The sequence below is a fragment of the Phalacrocorax aristotelis genome, chromosome 6 (genome assembly GCF_949628215.1).
Source record: "Phalacrocorax aristotelis chromosome 6, bGulAri2.1, whole genome shotgun sequence".
Classification (NCBI taxonomy): domain Eukaryota; kingdom Metazoa; phylum Chordata; class Aves; order Suliformes; family Phalacrocoracidae; genus Phalacrocorax; species Phalacrocorax aristotelis.
In genome coordinates, this window is record NC_134281.1 from 18,920,760 (window position 1) to 18,948,111 (window position 27,352).

The following is a 27,352-nucleotide window of genomic DNA, read 5'->3' on the forward strand; positions in this document are numbered from 1 at the left end:
ATGTGATATCTAGTTCTCTTTATACCAGAAGCCTTTCCCACACAATTAATGGAAACACTGATTTACAATGTGCTTTTTAATAGTCCTTACGATAGTTTGGTTAAAAAAACAAACCTGCTAAGCTCAGGACGGCACATTAATGAAGATATAGAAAAGTCACAAATAAAATGATTTCATATTGGAAAGAACAACTACGTAAAGAGGACTTACATAATTCCATACATGGCTTTTATATACACACACACAGAAGAAATACTTGCTTATCAAGTTTAGGCATTTCAGATCTCCTAACTCAAAATGACAACGGGTCAGTCGCAGACCACATCTGAGCAACACACATGTAACAAGTTCATTTGTTGATTTTAAGAGCTTAGTCACAGAAGCCTCCTAACTAAAATAAAACCACGTTCATTTTGGAAGTCAATAAGACACATTTCATGAGAGTGAATATAACACCCCACATCATCTCAACCGCATAGACCGCTTATCCTTAAAAGGACATTAAAACAGGAGAGGAGAACAGATTACAAAAGAAAAACCAGACAGCTATTAGGAAGAAATAAAATCTAGTATTTGACATAATTACAAGTACCTACCTATAGCCATAACAGATACACGAAGTGGTTTTTCTCTGAGTGGAAACCCAATTTTATATTTAAAATAAGCATTATATAAACCTGTTCAAACATCTTTAAATGGCTTCAAGCCAAAGCAACAGAAAGAAGGACTTTGGGCAATAGGTCTCAAAGCTCAGTCAGAAGGTGTAGCTCTGCAATGTCTCAGCTCTTTCCCTGCCCTTTTCCCTTCCCTGGGCACTGGTGCTTACCTAATCCCTTAGACACCCAAGTCTGAGGACTGATCTCGAGGAACTATTTATTCTTCTACATATGGTGAATTTTCTGATGGTTTAGCTCTCTGACTCAGTTCCCTGAAGAGTCAGATATGTACCAGTGCAAGGAAAAGAGTGGAAATATTGCACCATGGCATGTGGGAAAAAAGCAGATAAACAGGGTCGTCACAGTGCTGATTTAAACAGCTTAAACAGTCATAAACTGTACCCCAGTAGATACACATTAAATCTACATAAATCTGACAAAAAAAATGCCCTAATGGTACAGGCAGTTATTTCTCCTAAGATAGATGCTTGTCATCATCTCTATTTTAAACCTCTGACATTAAAGCAAATAGCAATTAATGCTCTCTGATTTAATTATAAACTTCCCAAGCTTTTAAGTACTTCAACGTGGTAAAGCCTTTATTTATTCTTATTTCTGTTTTTAATGATCCTAAGTGGCTGACAAAGAAACACACAACCCCAGAAAAACTACGAGTGACAATTATGAAATTGCTATGAAAGCTTTTACTTTGTTAGGCAAACATTATTTTAACTTTTTTTTTCCAAGCCATAGATTTTTCTTGTTTGGTTTTGTCTCTGATGAAGAGCCATAGCTCTCTTATAAGGCAACCTCTGCCCACATTCCTATCTCAAGAAGCTTCAAATGTAAATTTTTAGCATCTATACAGAACTTCCATTCCCAACCAGCCAGACCAAGCAATATGAAAAAATAACAGGTTGAACAGAACTAAATGTTGATGTTGAGTACGTATGATACACAGCTGCATGTGCAAATCCACGATTTCTGCAGATAAGTGGACTTCTGTGGCTAACATAATGGAAGATAAAACAACTTCACATGAAAGTGATTCCACTAGTCCATCCCTTGGCCTGTAGGAGAGACATACACATTCTTCATAAATGATACAAGCCCTACATGCAGGAGTTCAAGTGATCATTATTTGAGGACAAGCACAAGCCTTCTTGCTATTCTCTTCACTGAAGGTATGTGGCTGTTTACTCTAAAGAGGGCTGGCAGAGGTCTTAGCCCAGATCTTCAGACAATGGCATGTTGTTAGGTGAAAGCTTTAATAGGAAATGACCTTCCAGCTATCATTTATTTAAAAGCATTTCAGAGTAAATTTATCATGCTGTTATTTTTTACCATGAGATTAGCCAATATCTTAATTTGTTCAATCACTTCCAAAAAATACATCTTCAAGCAGTTGTTCCAAACTCACTAAATGCTTAGAGACTTGTTGAGCTTTCTGACACAGAAGGTGCATGCTGAGATACAGAACTTAAAAAGAATCCTTGTGAAAAGAGAAATATTACAGTGACCACTATAATAATTGTATAATGATTTTAAGACGACTTAACCACTAGCTGATATATTTGGAGATTCTATCCTGAAAATCATTTCAGTGCAAGAACAGAAGCGTTTACCATATTCGCCGAAGCGAAGGGACTCCCACTGCTGCCATTCCACAATGCTGCTGACTGCACGTATACCAATGTAGATTAACAGCATTCCTAATGTGGCATCTAACAAGAAGTTGATAAGGTACCTGAAAGGAAAAATGTAAAAGAAAACAAGGAGCAAGGGTCCATTTTCTATAAGATCAATGTATTTTAACACCACGATTGATAAAAGATCTATGTATATATATTGAGAAACCAGAGCATTGAGAATAATCATTCACCCACTTCTGTAATTACACAGCCTAAAATTTAAATAGTTTCAGATGAGTCTCAATATTTTGTTTCTGTCCTTAAAGTTAAGCTCCAACTTCTATTTTTCGTGAACTCTGGTGTGTGCATATGCATACTATATAAACTCCAGTATTCATTTTACTCCTTTAAATTAAAAACAGATTTCCTTTTTACCATTGCTCAGTTCATTTTGCATGAAAAATCTGCATTTGAATAAAACCAAAGGAATAAAAGGAAAAGGAATAAAAAGAGAAGTTATCTTAAAGACACCTGAAGGAAGGAATTTAAAGGTAAAAATCCCAACCCAAACCACTTTCATTCCGAGGGGGAAAGACACCACAACTAGACAGTTTTTCTTGCTCAAGGGAGCCCCCTCCAAGCCCCAACAAGGAGCAACAAGCAGTGTAATACCATGCCTAGAGAGTACAGTCACTATCTAGGCCAAATTTCAACTTAGTCAGCATTAGGAAGACAAGCGATTTACTTTCTTGCACTTCAGTTCTTGTCCAATAAACAGTCGAAATAATCAGAAACAAGCCTTCCCAGAAAAAAAAACCAAACCAAACTACCCCTCAATGTACACACAACTCTTGCCCTACTAATTTTACTGTTTCAAGAAGAGCTTCTGGCATCTTACCTATGCTTCAAGAAACTAAAGATTATTATGCATTTCAAATTCTTAGGTTCAGTAAATGATGCAGCTGAAATTCAGAGGATTTTGTCAGCCAGTTTGGTTTATTTACTATCACCAATTTTAGCTGAACAAAAGAGCGGCTGAGAAAGAGCCAGCTATAAGACACACAGCAAATCCCTGTTACTGAGGTTCTTATTTGATAATTCCAAATACTTAATGTAAACTCTACAGTATTTAGGAAATTACCTATGGGGATAAAAATAGCAAATCAGACACCTGTGGGCTTCTGCTGGCTGTGGAGACAAATCCATGTGGACAAAACAGCAGACAGTGGAAAGCAACTATGTGCATTCAAAACAGTAAAGGAGGAGCTGTTCTGACCCTCAAAACGCCATTCAAGAGCAGCTCAAAAATAAAAATGAAGAGGACTTGTCTTGCTTTAGCCAAGACTTACCCATAAACTTTCTAAAAAAATAGTTATTTTCTAATAATTGTGTGTCAAACCAGAGTTTTAATGAACTTATTAGACAAACATTAAAATCAAAGTTTAGAGTTTGGCAGAGGAAACTCAGCAATTACAAGTCTACACAAGTCATTTAAAGGCCACAAGGGGCTGCTGTAAGTCTATAGCAGGAATGCAGCCATCAGGAGCAGGGAGGAGAGATGTGCCAACACCTATTTTGCATCAAATTACGTCTCACAGCACAGGCCAGCTATGCCTGATATTCCCAAGCACCTCAGGCTCACTCATCCCGTGATGCACTGCATTAACCCTGCTCACATGTAACTGGCGCACCGGCACAAACCACAAAACATCACTGCCACTACCAGCTAAATGCATTTGGCTGAGAGTTCAGTGAGTAAAGGGCTGGGTTTTGTACAAACTTCTCTGTGTACTGCATACAACCAGCTGAGTACCCTGCACTACAGAACAGTGCTGTTTGCTTTTTCTATTTAAAATTCTTTGGACAACAAGCCATCTGTCATTGTTTCAACAGATGTTTTATCAGCTTTGATACTATCACACACCTGCTTGAATTACAGCACTACATTCCCAAACTTACAAACGGCAACTTCCAACTGTAGTTCCTTCCAAGCTTTGAACCACAATGTTTTCTGAAACTACGTTTTCTGGTTTTGTTCTGAAACTAATCCACAAACTACAAAAAAGGAAAGAACAGAAAACGATCCATGTTTGATTTTACTGAGTAAAATGATTAAAGTCAGCGAGAAACTTTGCTTTTACTCACTAATTTTGACCCACTTGCACACTTAAGATATGCTCTTCCCAAGAAAGGACAAGTGCCTTTGGTTGATAAAACATGCTTTTTTAAATTTTGCTAACCAGGAGGACCTGCATCCTTGTCTGAGAAATTATACAGCACCACACTAATTTTTTTACCCTGGGTACAGTGAACAACAGTTCTCTACCTCACCCTTTCTTGTTTTGTTATGTTACCCTTACATGAAAAGTGGTATTTGAAAATAGTTACGTAGGCTATATTAAAACATGTAGAAGAGAATACACGTTAGCAAACCTTTTATTGTGAAAATTCAGTACACAGCACAAATTTATTTTTAATTTTAAAATACTGTAATAAACTGTTGAGCCTTAGCTTTAAACACTGAAAGCTTTACACATGCTTTGGTTAGCTTACTTGAATATACACTTTAATATATAAAAATTGAATTAAAGCAATTTGCACTGGCCAGTTTTTAAATCTATCAGGAAATTCTTAAATCAGTAAGCAAGGAAAATCCTACAATAATGCCTGGTATTATTGAAACTGTTGTAATTATAACTTAAAACTTTACAGTTAGTGTGTTAGAATAAACGCATTTTCCCTACCAAAATGCTTTGTGGTGGGAAGAGAAAAGCAGTCTTTTACCTGCATATTTACAGCATGTAGTAACACAACAGAAACTGAGGAGGAATAAGGGAAATAAAGCAGGCTTGTGAAGCAACACAAGCATATTCCTTGAGTTGTGTAGCTCCTTTGTTTAGTGAAGGACAACAGTGAGCAGATGCCATTGAAGGAACTGGATTGGTTTTAAAGGGTAAATTACTAAGCTTTTAAAAGTAATTTCACAGCCTCTATTACCAGGAATGTGTAAGCTTCTTTGAGCACACGCCCTATCAAGACCAACCCCAAACAATTACTATTTGCTTCAGGAGCTCCTGTAAAGAGCCTGACGGGTTCTTAAGTCATAAAACCTTCAGGTTTAATATACTACAGTGAAATGCTTATCTACTTAGTCGCACTGCTCCAAGTGTGACATTGCAAAATTAATTTTTGTACTAACTGCATGGGCACTGAGCAAGATGCCCTGCTTTTAACAAAATGAAAATAATACTGCAGCAGCTAATGTAGGTTTTAGAAGAAGATACAAGCATGAATGATTTTTGCTAAATATCCCTGAAAGCAACCTGACTTTATATTAAAGCCTTGCTGCACTGAACAGTGCAGTTGGAGGTCAGTGTAAACAACTTTATTTTAATTTCCTTTGGTCCCCAGCACTGCCTTCAGTAAACAGCCTCATATTAGAATCTGCATCCTAAGTCCTCATTCATTACCTGGAGAGGGCGAAGTAGTAAGAGTTTACCCTCAGTCTAAAATATCTATATACAGACCAGAAAAAGCTTTCACAGGTCCTGCTAGCCATAAACTAGAAGAACAGAACTCTGATCCTTGATTAACTAAGCTTAACCCACAGGTTTTTGGAAGTGTATGACTCTTAACATGAAAATTGGTTTCTAGGCTATATCTTGCATTACCATCTGTGTACACCATCAAACTCAACAGCAGACCTTCCACAAAGACCAATTATTCTGAAATTAAACACTCACAGTGAACAAGGGTCTTCTTCCGTAAGGTCTGATAAGTAGACATTTGCGAAGTGGATGAACAACATCCCTATGGCTTGCTTGGAAGTATCTAAAAACCTGTATAGAATAAAAAGAGTTTTTAAGACATGCAAAACCATTTACAGCACAGTTGGACATTCCAAATTTATTTTAATTAAAATTCCATCTCAATTATTAAATTTTTTTTCTTCAAATGAGAACACCAGAATGATAAAGTGTCATGGTATTTAGTTTATTTAACAACGCTCCATTTTAAATTCTGCCCCTTTTTTTTCTTGAATATTGCTAACAAACCAAATCATACTAACTTGAAACCTTACCACTGTAAATTTAATGTCTAGGGATATCCTCTTGGTATAATATGCATTACCCAAGAGCTAATCCTCAATAAACCTAGCTAAGTCTTTAATAAACTCCTGTAAGCAATAAGCATCACAGCCTCACTAGATATTTCAGTCCTTTTATGTTTATGCATTTTTAGCAAGTTTATGGCACAGACAAAAATAAAATCATCATCATGTGCTTGTTGGTGAACAATTTAATAGCTGGGTAGTGATTCCTTTATCTATAGTATTTTGCTAAAATGCCAACATATTTTTCACCTGAAAGCATGAAGTGGTCTCACTGAGTTATATCTAAAGTACAACAGCTTAGACCACACTGTAAAAGAATAACAAACTTGAAAGCATTATCTCCAAAGCAGATGACAGAGTTACAGAGAAAAGAGTTCGCTACTTACAGGGAAAATATGAAAACAAACCAACCAACCACCACTTAGGTGCTGATTCAGTATTGACTCCAGCCCTTACCTTTCTTTTATCATCAACCTTTGCACAAACCCAAAACTTCCAATGAATATTTTATTAAATGTTAAATATAGGATTCATGTCAAAAGTATTCTGTTGGCAAGAGTGTGTTCTTTATACAGACCAACACCCATTTTGCCTGTGTTTCGATGTCTAAAAAGATCCAAACACCCAAACAGATCCTAACAACATTTTATGCCCTGACAATTTTGTCTTAAACTTTATTTTCTTGCATTCATTGGATGACATAAAGCAGAGTTTTGGAGATGAGGCAGGAAGCCAGTGAGTTACTTATCTAATCAGTACACCATACTATAAATAACAATACTCAAGCCCCAGAACAAGATTCTTTGCTTAAAATTAAAGGCTATCAACACACTACTTAGAATTTCAGGCTGAGGTAGACTATTGTACACAAAGATTTTGCATTTGTGTTTTTTTTTTCTTTTTTCTTCAATAAAACAAAGGTCAGGATTAGATATGAAAAGCAGCATTGTATGAGATGAATTTAAACCACTGAAGTCTTCAGCAACTGGAATGACAGTTTAACATTTACACCAGTCTCAGAACTAGTACAGGTTATGTTGGTATTGCTATAATCGAACAACTTTTAAAAAGTACTAAAAACAAATATACTTTTTATTCCTTGTATTCTTTTATGGCTTATATATGTATATCTTTTACCATACTGTTTTCTATCTTATACATAGTAGGACAGTTACAGAACATGGAATTTTCTTTAAGCCCATCTGAGAACTTCTTGTAAGCTTATGTAAGTTTGTAGATGTTCAGATGCATTTTAGGGCAGCTGTAAGGTTCCTTCTTCAGAAGGAAGCAAAACTTTTGGATTTGTGTCTAAATGCACATCTTTGTAGAGATTCCTGGAAGTGTTTTGTCAGAAAGAACTAGCAGGGAAACTCACAGAAGAGAACATTTTTGTCGACTCATATTTTGGTAACTTTTGGTTCTCCACTGTCAGTCAGCAATTTCTTGCCACCCCTTCTTTTTTTTTTTTCAATCATGATATGCAGACAACCAGTCTTTCCATTTCTAAAAGGTGCAAGAAAAAAAAATTTAAGAATTAAACATGCAGAAACGTACCATATCTTCCAGGGACGTCTTTCATGCTTTGGTTCTCTGAAGCGCTTTACTAAGAAGAAAAAAAAATTGAAGACAATCAGCAACTCCCAAACCAACAAAAATACGGAAAAGTAAAAGCAAATAATCTTGCAATAATGTTACATTCTTTGATAAATTAGATCTTATGCAACTGCGTTTCACTTTATCAATCTCTAAGGATACATTCTTAAAGAAAATGGCTCCCCTCTGTCACCTTCAAGTTTCTACAGATCCATCGTCTGATTGCCAATATCTCTCACATGGAAAAATACTCTATTACCGACCACTATTTCATTGGCCTTAGCTTTTATGACCGCCCATCCAGAAAATCTCATTTCCGATAGTAAAGCAGGTATTAGAAAGAGTCACTTCTTTCGCTCACTGGAGGCCAAAAGTCAAATTGGAAAGCATTCTTGCAATATAGGGGCAATCTATAATATCAGAAATAAATCAAGTGAATTAGTAACAGGACAAATATATTCTCTTACAAAGTGTCAAATTAAGACTTTTGTGGGCAAACTGAATTGCAAGCAGGACAGATTTTTTTAGTCAGATAATCCCTTCATAAAAGGTTGTTACTTGTTAATATATTAAAAACTAAAAAAAAAAATCCAGTATTAGAATTAACACCAACTATACAAAGGCAAAAAGAAAATTTACTATTTCAATCTTGATACAGTTTATAATACAAACTGTTTGGCTATCTGATAGAAAGCTCCTCTACACACCCACAAAGGAGGGGGAGCTCAAATCACACCCTGTAGGGCTACTGCCAGGTACATCCCAGGAGCCATCAGCCCATCCCAGGTCTATCCCCACAAGCCTGGAGGAGCAGAAGCCCAAAGGCAGATGAGGGAACACAAATGACAGACTCGGAGGAAGGGATGGCTGCCCCAGGAAAGTCCCAGCCCCACTGGCCAGGGGTGACACTCATCCTGGGGAACCAGCTCCAGAGCACCTTTGGGTGGGAGATGGTCAGTGCATCAGGGTACAGGACAGGTATAGGAGGCACAAGAAGAACATTTTGGGACTGCACAAGACTTACTACGGGTTGTTTAGGGGAAGAACCAAAGGCAGGGAAAGGGAAGGATCTAGATTCATGGAGGAACAAGTATGGGGAAATAGAGGGACAAGGGGATAAAGAAGTCATACATAAACAGCGGCTGGTGTATACATTCGTATTGTCTGATCTGAAGTTTATCCTGTCTTCTTAGGAAATTCCATTTCTAAATCTTTCTGGGCAAGAAAACCATTTTTCCTTCTGGGAACACATGCTCAGCCCTGCCACAGGTTGGAACAGGGGCAGGGAGCCACAGCAGCCTCCCCTCTACTGAAAACCTGGCTTAAATCCATAGGACAGATTTATTTTGTTACAGCTGCAAGATAGTAATTCTTTATATATCCCAAAGATAACTGGGTAACGGAAAACTTTTCCACTAAGGATGGGTTTTATATATGGGTTTTACGTCCTTCTTCTGTCCAAGGCTCAGTGTCACCCACCAGTTCCTTCAACATAAATCTTGAAAAATAATTATTTAGGCTCTTATTTCAGGAATTCTCTCTTAAAAAAAAAAAATTAAGTCCTGATTCCCCTCCTCCCCTTCAACTTGCAGAGATTCCATCTTAAAAAGCAAAAACCTGACCTAGCATATATAGGTCAGGCAAAATATCGACAGATATTGCTAATACCTATTCCTCCAGATATTAGCAATGAATTTAAGTTTCAAACAGGATGTTGTTTATAAGTTATGCTTCCCTAGCTTAGAAGGCTTTAGAAAACATTTTGGTTTATAAACCATTCAATTTTTTCACAATTCAGATGGTTTTCTCCAAAGCCAACTGACATCATACAATACATGATTAATTACCTGAATGCCTTAAAAAAAAGCCAAAGCCCCAACATATAAAAAAATTCACCCCGAAGGGCAGCATTTGCAGGGAGCACCAGGCTAACAGCTTGCCATGTCACTGTGTGTCCTGTTGCTGCTTCTGACAGCAGAGAGAGAAGCTGTGTTTCACTCCCATATAATACAACCATTAGAAATTAAAAAGTGACAGGAGGAAAAGACAGTACATTTACACCAAAGATAAAGCTGTACTAGCAACATTGGCCAGCAGTTTTCTCTGTGAACAGCATGTCATAAATCTAAAACTCCTGTTAAAAATGAGCAACACCCAGCTATGTTAACCAGTTTGCTGCTTAAGACAAGTCCTTCCCAGTTACATTATGGATTACTTTAATTAGTGCCATTTTTGAACACCAGGAAGCCACAAAGCATCACAAAATAAATGCAAGAAACAGAAGTTGCAGCTTACTGTGGAGTTTGTGCAAGATGCTTTTCTGCAGACAAAAACTGAAATTAAACTGGTAAGATGTACACACTTCAGGGGTGGGAAATTCCAAGCTTAGGATTTTGTCTGTTATTACTATGAAGAAGTTGTATAAACCTACAGATTAATTTATTTCTCTATTAACAAAAAAATAATTTTGGAAGAGGATATTCAAAACCAATTCAACTACACCATTTCAAACTTTATCCATATTGAGAAAAAGACTTCAGAAGGTCCATGTTCCTCTGGTCAATTCTGAAAACATTTCATTTGAGCTAACATTAAACAGAAGAGTTAACTTTGAAAGCCTCTACAGATGTCTTTCAGGAATGTATTAAATAGCTGATCTCACCACAGACTTCTACCCCTCCCCCCCTTTAGGAGTTGCTACCTGATGATATACTTGAAAGCCCAGTATAAAACAGGGTTGTTTTCTCAGCCTAGTTTCTTGTAGCTCCATGCCCGCAAACCTCAGGTATTTCCAACATGCACAGATATTGCAAGGTATTTTCAAGATACCCCTGATGCAGTATCTGGGTTACACTGCCCACCCAGCCAAATATACTGTCATATCAGACTGGTTCAAGTCGAGAACAACTTAACTTCTCCTTCAGCAAGAGAAAGTGTTTTTTGTATGCCTGTACACAGCTGGGGCCTCCACAGCAAGTAAACTGAGCAGAAAACCAACAGGCTGTAGATAATCACACTGGTAAGCTCAGGGTCCATAGCATGTTTGCTATTAATAAATTAGTTTTGCAACCAAAAGCCAGCACACATTTTCAAATAAAGATTATGTAAATTTTTAAAGCATCTATCAAATTGGGGAGGAGAAAGCAGTTCTTCCACTTGCCCTCCCCCCAGATATGTCATGATCATAGATGGTCTCAGCCCCACTCAGTTTCTCTTGACATTCTACACTGCCTCAGCATAAACTCTGAGATGTGCACTAGTGCGTGTGTCAGCTGACAGATGGATCTCGATCTGCCAGCTTGTCACTGTGAGGAGGTGGTACCGCTCCATATGCTTCAATTCGGAGTGTTATACTCGCACTAGCAAGAATTCACTGTATTTAATATTAATTAACTAATAATGTTCAGAATTTCATGCTGAATTATAAATGGAGAAAGGAGTGCTGCTTGTTTATACATTCAATGCCAGATTTTTTTCAGGAAAGGAAATAAAAGCACTTCTGCCAACAAGCATGTAAGCTGCCAGATGGACAGAAAACAGATAAGCATATAAGGGAGAGTACTGCTAATGCAAAATTCAAGTTCATTAAATTGTCTTCCCGTTTCATTGAAATTCTAGAAATAATTAATGCCAGACTACTATAGAAGGGTTTCTAACAGTTACTTTAACATAGGAGTTTTGCAATCAGTATCACAGAAAACTGAAGACTCATAGGAAAGAATATAGGCCATCTGTAAGAACAGAGACAAGAAATAAAGTAAAACCTCTCCCGTCAACATGAAAAGTAGCACATGAATCTGTACTTGGAATCCAGCCTTTCCTTCTCTCCCTCCTTCACCTCCTCAAGAAGTCCCACGGGAAATATCCTGCTGATGTGAAGCAACTTCAATATGGGTTCAAGAACTCCAAGTTTCCAGATGGCTGCTCCTATAGCAGCACAAAACTGGCCCAACTGAAATGTCTGAAATATTTCTACATATCACGTATTATTGCGTTTCTTAGACACACTCTGGCAGTTCACAATACGAACCTTTCTGGTCCCAGTAAAGATCTAAGATTTCTCTAGCTCATTAATTTGAAATTCAAAAAAAGGGAAAATAAGCTAAAGAATATTCAACCTGCTTGATGTCCTCTGCAGCTATATATTACAGTAACACTGCTCACTGAGAAGAGAATTGGGAGTTTCCACTGTATTTACAGTGCTTCTCAAAACTTTTTCGAAAATAGGTCAAAGATAAAGCATGTGACAAAATGTTTCATTTCATAAACATCCCACACACTTCTGTCATCAGACCTCAGCAAAGTGACAGCTGAGCTAGCCAAACAGAAGAAGAAAACCAAAAGGAGAAAAGGTTAGCAAGGATAAGACCACATCTGCATGTCACACATGCAAACCTGCTCACGTGCGTGGGCAGTTTCAGTGAGGACAGAATCAGACCTTTCACACGGATGCTCAGGCAATGGGCAAGAGGAAACAGCCACAAGTTGCAGGCTGGGAAATTCCAGCATGACAGAAGTAAAAAATTTCCAATGAGAGCAATTAACTCTGTAACAAGTTGTCCAGAGAGTGTGCAGTGACTTCAGCCTCACAGACCTTGAAAATTAACCGGGATGATGCTCCGAGCACCAGCTCCAGCCAGACACAGGCTGGCCCTGCTGGAGCAGGAGGTGGAAGCAGGTGACATTTGGGGTCCCTTCTGACAAAGTTGGTCTGTAAGTCTAAAAAACATCCTTTTGTGAAACAACACTTAAAAGCTCCAAGATTTGAGCCAATTACCAAAGGACCAAAGTATGGCTAACTAAAAATCATACACTCACACCTGTGCATATGTACGCACAGAACTGTGAAAAATCTGCTGCAGTTTGAGCTTCTGTACAGTGTTATATCACGAAAATGTTGAATCTCCTCCAGCAGGTTGGCTTTGCTGGGCTTCCTGAATAACATCTTGCAACCAGACAGATCCCCCAGCGCAGCGCTCATGGTGCAAGACTGTTGTGATCTGCAGGGTTACTTTTATTATTATTTCACACCATTTCCAACATTCAAAGACAAGTATTACAGGTTTCCAGTAGAACGCTGTTTTGCTAACTATGTATGGAGCAACAGCTGAAGAGTTAAAGCAAGCATCAGCATCCAAACACAGAACTGAATGCAGAATTTCATATGGCTACTCTCAGACAACTGAACTATTTTCAGAACATTTGGTTATCAGGAGAACATATGCGTCATAAATTTGATCCTGCAATTTCTAACCCTGTAAAAAACTTGTGAAGTCAACTACATATGCAGGTCAGATTTCAATTTTTTAAACTTCTGTTTAGGCAGACTGTCAAAAACACTGTTCTGCTTATTAGTATCAACACTTTTCCCACCAACAGCGGGGACCATGTCTGTTATGAGTAAGAACACGCACACTACTAATTCCTGAAAACTCACACCATCACCATGGAATGACAACTATCGGTAAATTTTGTATTACCTGTGGTCTTTATCATACGCTTGAACTTACCTCCCAAAGCTTTTAAGAGGCTTGTCTTACAGTTTCACTTTATCTCGCCCATTATTTTCTTGGTAGCAGCAAAGAGGGAATAAGAAATTTCAGATTTCCCCAGAACCGAATTTTTCTTTTTTAAATTAACTTTGCAAGAAACAATATTCCCAACAAGAACAGGCTAAATCAATGCCTTACAAAAGAGCATACAAATGCGTAAACCATATATCACATGATTGCCAAAAGCTTTTGTGGCACTTAAGAGCTCAGCATCTCCCTATATTCATAGTTTATAAAAAAAGGAACACAGCAGGTGCATGTGTTTAAAGAGAGGTAGTAAACATGATAGCAAAGAATGACCAAAAGAAGCAGTGTTTTTGGCTTGCTGCTCATTTCCCCAGACGAAAAAAAGAAAATGCACTATGTTCTTGATAATTCAATTTTTGCCCTACTGCAATTCTTCCTTCTCTTCCTATGCCCCATTAACTACAACTGAGATGCTCAAATACAGGATACCCTGAAAGCCTGCTGCTTGTTTCTCTACATAAGAACCCCCAAATTCTTGATAATATTTTTGCTTAATGACCTAGACTTGTCACCACTCTTGGACACCAATTATACTAAAGCAAAAATTATACTGGACAAGAGCAACTGATTCCAGCTACATCCAGTGTTATAGTTGTATTGGAGAAAGATACCAGGAACCATGGTTTCTTCGTGATGAAGAAACTTATGGAATAGCTTACTCGCAGGAAAACTTTGTTCTAGTCACTGTTAAAGACTGACATACTATGAAATGCATAAGCTCACTGGCTTTGATCCCCTGCAAAAAGTATTTTTAAAACTTCTGTAAGACAGAAAACAGTATTAGCCAAGCAAGTACCCAGCCTATTTTCTTAATTCCACTGCATCCCTGGCCTCAATGGTTCTGTAGAGATACATATGTAATTAAGACCTTGTCCATTAGAGATAGTCACCAAGTGATAAATGTTACAGAAACACTGGACACAAAGTTTAATGACCCAGCTAGTTAGTTATTCACAGACATTGTAAGACTAACAATTCAGTGTCTGGATAGCCACATGGTATCTGCAAAACTGCACGTCTTATGCCTGTACCTTCATTCCAATGGCAGCAGTTAGAATAACATTGGGGCTACAGGTTTTAGGTAGCAAAAACTTTGTGACAGTTAAACAGGCCTGACTGGCACTCTTAAGTGAGTGAACAGAGAAAAAGGGACTTTGTTCTACTGCAAAGTTAGATGTGCTAGTACTGAGCCGTCTAGTTTCGGCTGTGAAAATATTCTTCATAGTAGCTAGCATTGGGCTGTTTTGGATTTGTGCTAAAAATAGTGTTGGTAATGTGGAGATGTTTTAGTTGCTGCTAAGTAGAGCTTACGCTAGTCCAGGACTTTTTCAGCTTCCCGTGCTCTGCCAGGTGCACAAGAAGCTGGGAGGGGACATGGCTGGGACAGCTGACCCCAACTGACCCAAGGGATAGTCCATACCAGATGATGTCATGCTCAGCATATAAAGCTGGGGGAAGAAGGAAGGGGGGATGTTCAGAGTGGTGGCGTTTGTCTTCCCAAGTAACTGTTATGCATGCTGGAGCCCTGCTTTCCTGGGGATGGCTGAACACCTACCTGCTGATGGGAAGGAGCTCATGAATTCCTTGTTTTGCTTTGCTGGCGCGTGCGGCTTTTGTTTTACCTGTTAAACCGTCTTCATCTCAACCCATGAGCTTTCTCACTTTTACTCTACTGATGCTCTCCCCCGTCCCACTGGGGGGAGTGAGCGAGCAAGCGGCTGTGGTGCTTGGTTGCTGACTGGGGCTAAACCATGACACAAGCATCAGCCAAGCCCAGCTATCTCATGACCAGGGCTCTTTTGTCTCAACATAGATGACATACGATGATGGTAAAAAGATGGGCCAACACTGGATTTCACATAATTTATCAAATGGACAGCACTGCTTGCTGGATAAACACTGGAGAATTAGTTACTGGAAGTCACCTCTGTAAAAACATTTACTCCCCACCTGCTTCCATACTCATCTAAAAGCCTACCTGTAAATTTTGCCCCTACATAGGTTTTTGTGGTAGCTAAGGGAATGGCTATTACAAACTGAAGCTCTCCTGCACACTGCAGGGGAAGAGAGGCCAAATCGTTACCAGAAAAATAAAAAACCCCAACCCTGCCTGCTCCCCCCAGCCCCCAAACCTGCTACCTGAACTTTGGAATAAAACAGACAATGTTACTTCTTCAGGAAGGGCAACCAAATATATTATATGAGGTTGGTGACTGCCACATACAACTCTAAGACAATTTCACCAAGGCTGATCTCATGCATCCTGGTAGCACATAACAGTGTGGATCTGACAGAAGCATTAACTTGGCTGTCAGTAAAGGAACCAAATGTGCCTTAGTAGAGCATTCAGCCCAGACATACCACATCAATAGCCATTGTAATTGACCTTTTTTCCTTTTTACTTTTTTAAAGGTAGCACTTACTTTTAAAATAGCTAAACTAACTTAGCCAAAGAATTAGACACAAGTTCTCACTCTCAATTGCTAACCTATTTGCCCTCTCCCCAGAGAGAGCAGCACTCTAGAAGTCAGAAAATGCACTATGTAAACAAAAGTATTCAGCCCTTTACTTCCTGAAAGACATGACAACACTACAGCAATACCGAAAATAAAGGATTGCAAGTAACTGCTTTATGAACTCTAAGGTAAACAGCACAAGTAGCTTAGGAAATATTTATCCAAATATTGAAGTTGTAAGACCAGATTTGATCTTAGAGACAGGCATTTGTTATTTCGTGTTCAGTATACGTAGCACTGTTAGGTCAAGCTGTGCTCTATTTGAAAGGTCATAGTAAATCAGTTTCCCAGCGCTTTGAGACAGAAGCATACACTACTGTTTCCTCCACAGGTATGAGATGGTTGAAGCAAAGCAAATCTAAGCCTCCAGTACTAAAAGTGCCCATAAAATTGGCTTTAGAAGTTTAATACACAGCCCTCTTGCAAACACTTTTACACCCTGAACCAGGTGTTATTAAACATCTACAAAAAAAAAAAAGGTTGGTTGCTAGAGAAACAGACAGCCCATTCCTACCATGCAATATATACACCCAGTGAGAGCTGAAAAATACAGTCTGCTGTGTTCAAGTGGATTTTTTTTTCTATTAAAAGAACAACCATTTGGGAAACATGAATTATTTAGTACAAAACAAACAGAAGCAATCCACATTAATGTGCACTAAACAGCAATTTATGATTCACAACAACATTTTCACATACAGCATTCAAAAGATAACTCAATAATACATGAAGCTTTCCTAATGTTATCAGTATGACAACAGATATCAATGAACTTCAAGTCATCTGAGCCAGTTGTTTTAAACCAGCTCTTGGGAACTGCCAGAGCACAGCCACGAACTCACTCATCATTCATTAAAATATTAATTAAGCCAGTAACCATAGCAGTTTTAAAAGCAGAAAGCAAACCCAAAATGTAAGTTCAGATATACCCAAAAAGAACATAAAAGGAAAACTGTGTTTCTATTTGTAGATGATAAACAGCAAATATATTAAATCAAGGAGGCCAAAAGTAGACTTACACTATATGTTTAGAGTCCATTTAAATTCTGAATAGCTTTGCTTACCAGATTCATTTTTCCTAGACTGCTGAAACCATTGAAGCATTGAATTGCAAGCAAGACATATTTCATGTAACACCAACTGCTTTAAAGAGAACAAAAAATACGCAACCTACTTTCATTTATTCTCTTTACACGAAAGGAGAGTCAGCAGCCAATTATGTAGACTTCTTTGATATAATGTATATAGCAACCAGGCATTTACTGCATAAATTAAATTTCTGAAGTCAAGATGAAAACACGTAATAATTTCCACATGCATGAGCATTCTTCTTAATGATAAAGCTTCATACCTCTTGACGTTCGTGTAGGTTTCATAAAAAGCTTCACAACACCAAAATGTAATGCCAGCACTAAAAACATACAGCCATAAGAAAGCTCAAGTTTTTAAGATCAGATGGAGGAGGGGGGTTCTTTTTTTTTCCCCTGGTTTAATTTGAAAGCTCCTTAGACTATTTCATCTTCTAACTATACAATTACCTTGCAATGAAAGCTTTCAAACCCTATGCATATAAACTAACATATGCTGCTTGTCACACCATCAGGCTCAAAACAAGAAAGGTATGCTGGAAGAAGTTGCATAGTAGCTCGTATTTTCCAGCACAAGTAAGAAATTAAGAGCATTATTCTAAAAAGGAATTAAAATTTTAGAGCATAACATCTTAAAAAAATTGTTAGAGACAGGATGCGTTGTATGTGGTATTAGTTGTGAATAGTTGTTTGTAATTTTAAAGTAATTTTTGTTCCATGAGGAAGGAAAAAAAAATAAATCTATTTTTGACAAACAGGAAAAAAAACCCTAGAGTAGGACAACAAAAAGCAAGCAAAGGTTGTTTCTGCAAGGTACTGTCAAAAATTGATAAGATGAATCCTATAATATTTGGCCAAGTTCTAAGCATTCAATCCCAGGACAATGATTTCTTAAGTTTTATCCGTTACCACACTGATGTCAGTCCTATAAAACTTCCTGTTAAAATTGAAACACTTAAAAATTCAGGAACTCCTTTCTCTAGTTCACCTCTCATCAACAATTTCTTGTTAATTCCATTGGTTTATCTCTTTCAGCAGTGCTCCACTTGAACAGGAGTAGTATACAAATAAACTTCTTACCATAAACCTTCACACCCTGAGCACCTTGCAGCTTACAGGCCAGCTGCAGTCCAACTCCTCCTGAGCTCTGTTTAATGCCTGGCAACTAGATAAAACAAGGAAATACAGTACTGTGTTCCTCTTCTCTCAGGTGAGCCAACACACATTCATCGCTACAGGAGAAGGAATGGTTGATCTTAGAATCTGGGGTAGCCAAAAATGTGACAGAAATTAAGATGACCAAACTCAAAATATTCTAAATTACAAAAACATTTTATTATTTGAAAAAAGCAACCTCCAGAGAAAAAAACATCACGAACAATAGGAAAAAACAAGTTTAGTACCTTCCTTTAGATGATTTTTCCCTAATGTAGCTCAGTACTCCTGTGAACTAACTTAGACCTGGAACTATGATCCTGAACTGTGGATGTGAACAATGAGGAATTTGAACTGTGAATCCATTTTAGCACGTTTTCATCCTCAACATTCATTACATATGACAACATATGTATGAGGTTATGACAACAAATATATAAAAAACCCTGCGTGATTCAGGGTCAGCGGTATAAAAACAGGTCTTCACTATCCTGAGCAACAGTGCACACAAGTCTCATTATTCCTGATTAAATTCTAAAATCCCATATCACACCACCTGGAAAGGCAGACTCATGCAAGCTCCAAGCTTATATTCAGTCTGCCAGTGAGATTTAACATATTAAGGTTCGTAGGGAAAACATTTTGCTGTGATCAAGAAATCTTTGAGAATGTAAAGCATTTCCTACCAGCAGGCATGAGAAAGCAGACCTGATTTTTCATTTCATCAAAAAATCCACACAGATAAGAGCTTGTTAAATACCAGTTTAAGAACATAAACTTCATTAACCATGAAATTAATATCACTGCAGAATGCAAAAATACACACTGTGTATTTGTACAAATCAGCTCCTGACAAGTTTAATTACAAAACACTAGTCAAGAACACATTCATTATGCAGTTTAGTTAAACAACAGTCTAGCTAACTGTCCAGAAGTTAATTCTAATTAAACACAGCTTCAGAGTTTCTGGATAATTTATCCTTTTAATAGTTTCCAGATGTCAACATAACTTACCCTTTTTCCTAAACATTTCATAACATAAATGACATGCGTAATTATACTTAGAACAATCTTATTATCTGGAGGACAATTATATCCAGCAATCAGCTGAGTAATAAGAAAATGTAATACACTCTGAGCCAACAAGACAAAGAAGGGCATCAGACAACCGTTAATGGAAAGTGCAACTTACAGATTACAGATTATTTGTCTAAATTGATACCGTATTTTTTGTTTTAACTTTTGTTGGCATGGCATTTCAAGAACAGCTGCTGCATTTAGTGACACTAAAATATTAATGACCTGACACCCAATAAAGTGCTATTACAATCTATAGTCAACAAAGAATCAGACATCTAGCATGCAGTTTTAATCAAAACATGGGAATGTAGTTTAAGCAGAACTAAACATTATGAAAACATGTTTCTCCTACAGTCAGTAAATGCAGAGGCACATACCTAACCATGCTACAAAACAAGACTGGTCATCTGTTTTCAAAATAGGAAACAATTCCAAAATTATTACTCTTCAATTAATTTCAGGTTATTTGCTTTACTTAAAAAACGATCAGCTGAGTAGTTCCCAACACTATTACTTGCTTTTATACAACATGAAGTTTGTCAGCAAGATTTGCCTTTTTCTGCAGAGCTCGCAATGTACAGAATTTATCCCAACTACTTACTTTATATACTAAAGAGTACTACAATATTAGCATGGTAAAATAAAGCAATTTACTTAGCTAATTTATGTGGCTACATTTTTTTCCCTGTTACAGCTCCCAGTACATCTCCCATTTTTGTCTCAAACACGGATAAGGATGTCACAGACACTCTGAAAGGACTGATGATTTATTTACAGCAAACAAAAAACAGCCATGTAACATAGATGCAAGTGACACCTCACCATCTGGGGATAACAAAACGCTTGATCATTGTAAGGCATAATTTACTTGGCTGTGACCAAAGTGACCTCACAAGGCTTTTATGAGTCCTGCAGCCACTTAACCTGCAGAATAGTAGCTGTTGTCTGGCACACCCCACTAGGATACCGACTGTTAACAATTACCACGGATTGGGCCCAAAGAAGCAAGAGGTTCAAACACCTTCCTTCCATTACCATCACCCCATCCTGTTTCCTCCTTGGCCTCCAGCCAGATGGGAGGGGATTGCATCACTCCTTCACATCAGCAGCCAGCCAGCCAAACCTGCAGGCTGACTGTCAAGTAAGCATATTGTTTACTTTACATATGCCATGCTGAACTAAAAACCAACTCCGAATCTGGGCAAGCTCCCTGGGCAGGGTGAGGCTGGATGAGGGTTGGCTGGCAGCCCTGCCCGCAGCCAAGGGCGCCCAGCACCCAGCGCCCGCAGGCTCAGCAGAGCTGTCCAGGGTCCTCCCGGGTCTTGCCCTGCAGGGGCCTTGCAGCCCAGCCACCCACCTGATTTCCTGTGAAAAAGTCCTGCCACTTCCATGTTATGGATTTTTTTTCTCCCACCTCCTTTTTTTAAAAGTTTACTCTCCCTTCGCTCCCTCCCCAGGATCTTGCCTTTTAACATAGTTCGACAGCATATCTTACTAGCCTTCCTTTACCCTAAGAGGGATTCATCCCCATTGCTGTGACACCTGGAAGTGGTCCTTAAAGCCATTCCAGACTGCCTAACACTAGGTAATCCCCAAATACGCACTGAAATGCAAGCTCTGCATATAGCTGGCAATTCACCAGGAACTTGCACTTGTGAAGAGTTCTAGGAAAAAGAACGAAGTGCATTTGACAAAGTGTGATCCAGTGTGTAAATACAGTACTGCTCATATATTCATAAATATGAAATATACTATTTGTGATTTGAAACATCTGTATGAGACAAGTTTTAAAATCAGTTGCACAAAGAACATTTTCCAAGGTGATCCTCAGCAATTAACTTGAATACGTACTGTGTCACTCAGAGTGAATACATGCCTGTATGGGATACGATCAAGTCGGGATAATATAAAATCTTTTTAAATAATGTCTTGATTAATAAAACACCTTGCTAGCATGCCACTGCCCTACACCTTAGGAAACTGCCATGTAGAATAAAATTGTTATTGTTACTCAGAAGCCTGTATTTCACTGTTGACATTACGGGGTATCAAAGTCAATCCCCACCATTTTCTCATTTTTCCAATCTCCTGAAGCAGACAGAAAATTGTTAAGGAAAACAACTGAAAAAATCATATGCTTTAGTTCTTTTGTATCTAACAGTTCTTGTTTATCTGACTTTTCCCCTTTTTTTTTTTTTTTGAAAGGACACTTGAATTACTTTTAATTCCTTCTCAAGTCCCTGCCCTCCAGAACATTATTCTCCATAACAATACTCCCCCTACCTTGATGAAAATACATAATCATTCCTCTGAAAAGTGTATTCTACTAAACTACCTACAAAGATAGCTTATTATATAAAGAAGCATCTATTCCTGGCATGGCTTATCAGGTAGGAAAACCTTGCTGTAAAGTAAACAGATGTCAAAGCTGTAGTTATTAAGGTACTTCCTTCAAGATGCTGGAAGCAAAGAGAGGACCTTAAAAACCAGAAACAATTCTTATAAAAGATACTGTATTTTTTTTTTTTCAGCTCTGACCCTCAACAGCAAACCCACCTACTCACTTATTTGTGTACCTGTACACAATAATTTCACTTTTGTTAACACAGAACGTTTCACCCTTCTCAGTGCGAGTACAGACACAAAGGGTAACAAAGCCATGAAAAGTGACAGTTGATATACTTTGGCCTCCTTAAAAACATATTGATGTTTTCCCTACAGACAGACAGAAACCTTCTACCTGCAGAGGAACAAATTTAAATAATTTAAATATTTAATTTGTCAATATGACTCTCATCTGATTTCTCAGCCATTCCTAAGTATCCTGAAACAAATGCAGCCATGCTCTGATAGGCTCAATCTTCAGACAAACAAGCTTATATATAAAGTACGTATTCAAGATCATAGAATCATTAAGGTTGGAAAAGAACTCTAGGATCATCAAGTCCAACACCACCATGCCTCCTAAACCATGTCCTGAAGTGCCATGTCTGCATGTTTTTTGAACGCCTCCAGGGATGGTGACTCCACCACCTCTCTGGGCAGCCTGTTCCAATGCCTGTCAGTAAAAACATTTTTCCTAATATCCAATCTAAACCTCCCCTGATGCAGCTTGAGGCTGTTTCCTCTCGTTCTGTCACTAGTAACTTGGGAGGAGAGACCAACACCCACCTTTCAGGTAGTTGTAGAGAGCAAAGATGAAGTACTTTAAACAGTTTGTGTCAGACAGGGTAAAGGCATGGGCAATGGGTTTTTCCCCATACCTTTCTGCAGGTTTGGCTAATGATTCATTACCAATAAAAGCCTAACCAGGGAATGCTCAGAAGATGCTTGGGGCTACCTACAAAACACATCATAACACACACCAACATTTTAAATCAGCTTTGTGGTATCAGTAACTAAAAAAATTATTGCAACAAAAAAAAACCCCAACAACCCAACTAAGAGGCAAACTAGTAATTTTAAATCAAGATCCCCATGAAATAAGATGCAAGCTTGTAATGGCCAACTTCTAAAAAATATTATCTTTGGCTTACTGACCTGAAGCATAACCATATGTTTCTTCCATCAAGAGAAATGCTTTAAGACTTCCTGTTGTGAAGTGACTTGGCTTAAATAAAGTAGGGTAGAAAATAATGCATGCTGAAGCAGGAGGGACAAAAGCAAAATTAAGCAACAGACTGTAAAAAGAGCAGGCTATCAATTAGCACTCAGAATCCAAAGGGCTGCCAGTCCGAGCAGGGTTGCCAGAAAGAGGAGGTTTATAATCAGTTAGTTTGCTTTGATAGGGAGTTAGAGCCTGTGGTTAGGAGAGAAGCAACAGAATTTATTCAGCCCAACTTCAGTACAACTTTTGATGAAGTGTCTGGGTGAAACTGCTTTCAATTCACCTCTCGCAGCAGGGAGCTGAACTCCGAGCAATTAAGATTAATTCACAGTGATTAACGACAACACAATAGTGGGTTCCGATAGCATTAAGTATATTTGCTGCTGATTCAGACAACAGGAGAAGAGCCCACTTCTCTAGTTGTGAACAATGCTCTGCACAGAGAGCAGGAGGATAGGATCCAGGGGGCCTTGAACAACTTACACCAATAAAAACAAACGCAAACTTCTACTCTTTGGCAAAGGGGGTAAGGGATTCTCTTGTATAAGCCCAGGATAGATGGTAACTAGCTAAACTATCTTCTACGAGAAAAAAAATAGGGGTTTACAACAGGTTGTATATTTGAATCTGAAGATAACAGAACAAAGTCAATCCTTTAAAAGGCTACAGTGAGGTAAGATGGTAGGTTAAACTGTTCTTAATTCCTTGTGCCACAGAACAAAGGGACAAGAGCTACAAAGAAAACTTCAGGTTTAATTTCAAATGATCATTTCGTCAGCTCAAAGAGAGAAATTTTCTGCCTCTGTCACTTCTTGGTTGTGCAAATTTAGTAATGAGGGGACACACAAGGTAGGCTGGTAATATGTTTGGGGTGAAAAACTTTCTTTGAAGTACTAGAAAATAGTCGCAGCAACACAGTTTTCATGCTCCCTCTTTTCAGGGAGTCACCACATCTTCAACAAATTACAAACCTAACGCTTAACTACATTTTAGCCCTTGAAAGATGAAGTTTAACTGATGTCATTGGCAGGTCAGTTGATAGCTTAACTTTACAGCAACTGGAGAGGTGCACACACAAGAAGGTGGCAAACTACAGTGTCAGATCTTGAGCAATTTTGCTTTAATGATACTCCTTCAGTCATTTGTAGATGACCATCTACTAATAAGGCACAGAAAAGGTCCTCTTCCTACAGTTAGTTACTACGATCAGAAAAACAAAAAAATTTATTTGTTTCACTGAATGGGAGCACAGTAAGACTTATCTAGAAAAGGGCAAGTCTGGGTCATCCTTTGATTTAGCCACTTACCAAAAGTTCTTATTCTTTACATGTCAAATCAAATATTTTTCAAAGGAAAACAGCTACTGTACATGAAGAACAATTGTACAACATATGTTCATTGATGTCACTTTCATCTGGGTTTTTGTTTTTTTTTTTTTTTTTTTTTTTTGCAGAGTCCTGCACCATTAATCACAACCAAAGAATTAGAGTATCTCCTTCTACAGCTCCCTTTCAATAAAGTGTTACTTGCCCTTTATAAGTTAAGTTACATTTAAGTACTAGCCAGTCACGTGTCTTCAGTTCTCTGACTTTTTAGGGAGGAGAGCTGGAGAAGCGATATAGCCACATACAGAGAATGAATGCTGCTCAAAAGGGAGCCCCACCTCTGGCCCAACAGTGATGCTAATTCTCAAGCTGTCCTTGCCTACAGCCACTTCCCTCTTCCTCAGCACCACCCCCTCTGTTGTGCCAGACAGCTGGAGGACCAGAGCAAGGAAATGCTCCAGCTTAAAATTAACCATGTCTCCCTGTTTATTTTTCTTGCTGTATCAGTTCTGTGATCCGGCTCCACAAGTTGTCTCATCCCTTCTGCCACATCAGCTCAGGGACAGGAACAACCATGTATGTGTTGAGGCGACTGCTGAGAAGAGGTTGTGCTCTCCCTCCCGTTCTCAGCCACAAGTTCCTGCTTCTCTGTTACATCAGACCTGTCACGTGGATCACAAAAAGTCCTACTTGTTGAGGTAACTTTTAAAGGTCTTGGAACATACAAGATGTTTTTGCATATGATATAAAAAAGGACAGAAAAAAATCAGACAAAACTAGAAGACAGAACAGAACCATTGCCTCCAGCATAGCACAGCACTAACCGAGAGACAATTGCTCCTTTACCAGTGTAACTGGTCCACATGGTGGGGCCGGCTTCTCCTCCAGCTAGGTGAGAGGCCCAAAATAAAGTGGAAGAGAAGGTGGCTGTCAAAACTGGGACAAACATACCTATCCTTCTGCTTTTAAATGTAAGTACTTGTAAGCATGACAAGTTGCTTCTTTTTTGCTCCAGTCTCGTTTGGAAACGGATTCCTTTTCTCACCAGTACCATTGCAAAGACTGGCTACCTTCCTTTCGCTCCCTTCTTCCACAATTTCAAGCACTTCACTGATACTCTCCTTCTCATAGTTCATGGTTTAAACATATCTAACCAAAGTTAGGAAGGGCAGCTAACAACCAGGCCTTCATTTTCCTAGCCCACACTGTTTGTATTTACTTTTTCTTGTCTTCACTAAATGTTCCAGTGTTACTGTAAAATGCATCAAGATAAGCGATGCCATTTCCTGAAAAAAGATACTATCCTGACAAAGAAGATGTAGGTCTTAATCTTTTGATGCACAATCCATAAAAATAATCTATTTGTATCTCTTAATTCCAAACACAACACTGTGTATGTGTCATCTTCTTAAAGAGAGATACTTTTGTTCGGAAACTGCTAAAACTCCTAATTATGAGGATATGATCTGACTGACCAAATGTTGCACCAGTGACTACTGCTGCCATTCCCTAACATAATGACTGCTACATGCATAGCTTTTATAAGAGCAATGCAATTATTAACTGACTGAAACACTAAAGCATGCAAATATAGCACATTACCAGGCTTTTGACTAAACCATAATAGCATGAGGCTAGCATGAGAGGGCATCAGTTCAGTGCTAATGTAAACAGGATCTTGGTCTGTAGATCAGCCAAACTGTAAAATGCTTGTAGTCGATGTTCCCTTTTCCCTCCCCCACATTTTGGTAACAGCGATTTCCATAGGTCAGCCGAGTGATGGCTCTGGGCTTGTTTTTCACTCTCCAGCAGACAGGACGCTAACCACAGCATGGGGTAGGGAGAAAAATCTACAACTGTTGCACATTGTCGTGAGTCCGTCGAAGCAGGCAAGGCTGGAGTCACTACGGCCTCCAGCCCTTCTTGTCTTTCCACCAGAATCAAATGAGCAGCGTAAAGAGTTACTGCTCATCAGCGGAGCCGCTGTGAACAGCCACATGAGCTCACCACCTGCTCCAGCTCCAGGATACAGCACAGACTCCAAGCAGGCGCAGCACAGTGTGTTACGATTTTAAAAAACGTTTCTGTCTTTGCTGTTGATGCTACGACAAGGTGCACTTGCAGTAAAACTGATACAGTCTAACGCTTTTTTTTTGTATGTGCTGAACCGCAGCGATTCCGCGCGCACCGCCGCGTCTTGCCGGTTGTATTCAAAGCAGGACACGTGCCCGCCCCCAAAGTGATAAGTTATACCAGCGCGTGTGCACGTAGCAGGAAAGCAAACTTCAGAAAGTGCAGCTGCCTGAAGCGCTTGAAAGACAGTCTCTCAGGAACGACGCTGTTCGTGTCAAGCGCCTGCCCTCGCAGCCTGCCGGCTGCTCCCCGGGCAGCACGGCCGGTGTTGAGGCCCCACTCCGGCCCGGCAGGGGCACAGCGGAGCGGCCTCCCCGGGTCGCCTCACGGCCCCGCTCCGGCTCACCGGGCACACGAAGCCCCGGCCACGCTCACCCCTCCCCGCGGTACTTCACGGCGCGGCTCTCGCAGCGCGGCGCTCCTCCCGAGGCGGCCTCGGGACGCGGCCCCGAGGTGGCGGCCCCGTGAGCCGAGCCGAGCCGAGCCCCCCCCCCCCCCGCCCCGCCGAGGAAGAGACCCCCCGGCCGCGGCCCGCTCACGGCCCGGCGGCGGCCAGGCCCGGCGGCCGCGGCCCGCCCCCGCCGCCACTCACGCATGAGGGTGCTGAAGGCCACGACGCCCAGGAGCCCCTGCAGGAAGATGCCGAAGGTGTCCATGAGGGCCCCGTTCTCGCAGCCGCGGTCTCCAGGCCCCGCCGCCGCCCCCCCGCCCGGCTGCGAGGGGTCGTCAGTGAGGCCGAGGCTGCCGTTGGGCGGCGGCGGCGCCCCCATGGCGAGGCCCGGCCAGCGCCCCCCTCAGCGGCGCATGGCGGCAGCGGCGTCGCGACCGGCGGGCGAGGCCGCGCCCCCCGCCCCGCTTCCTGTGCCGAGCCGCCC

General features: G+C 39.7%; 1 protein-coding gene across 4 annotated transcripts in view; it reads right to left on the reverse strand.

The window, feature by feature from the left end:
- Positions 1–27,352, reverse strand: part of LOC142058702 (store-operated calcium entry regulator STIMATE-like) — a 45,190-nt gene extending 17,838 nt beyond the window's left edge. For 3 of the 4 annotated variants that reach the window (XR_012661085.1, XR_012661084.1, XR_012661083.1), the window contains exons 1-4: positions 27,070–27,349; positions 7,956–8,004; positions 6,031–6,126; positions 2,282–2,403 (exon numbers count right to left, since the gene is read on the reverse strand). Coding sequence is in view for 1 of the 4 variants with exons in the window: in XM_075096325.1 (XP_074952426.1) it covers positions 2,282–2,403; positions 6,031–6,126; positions 7,956–8,004; positions 27,070–27,247 (445 nt within the window). In the remaining 3 variants the exon portion in view is untranslated. Of the gene's footprint in view, positions 1–2,281; positions 2,404–6,030; positions 6,127–7,955; positions 8,005–27,069 lie in introns of all 4 variants that reach the window. The other variant, XM_075096325.1, reaches the window with a different exon arrangement.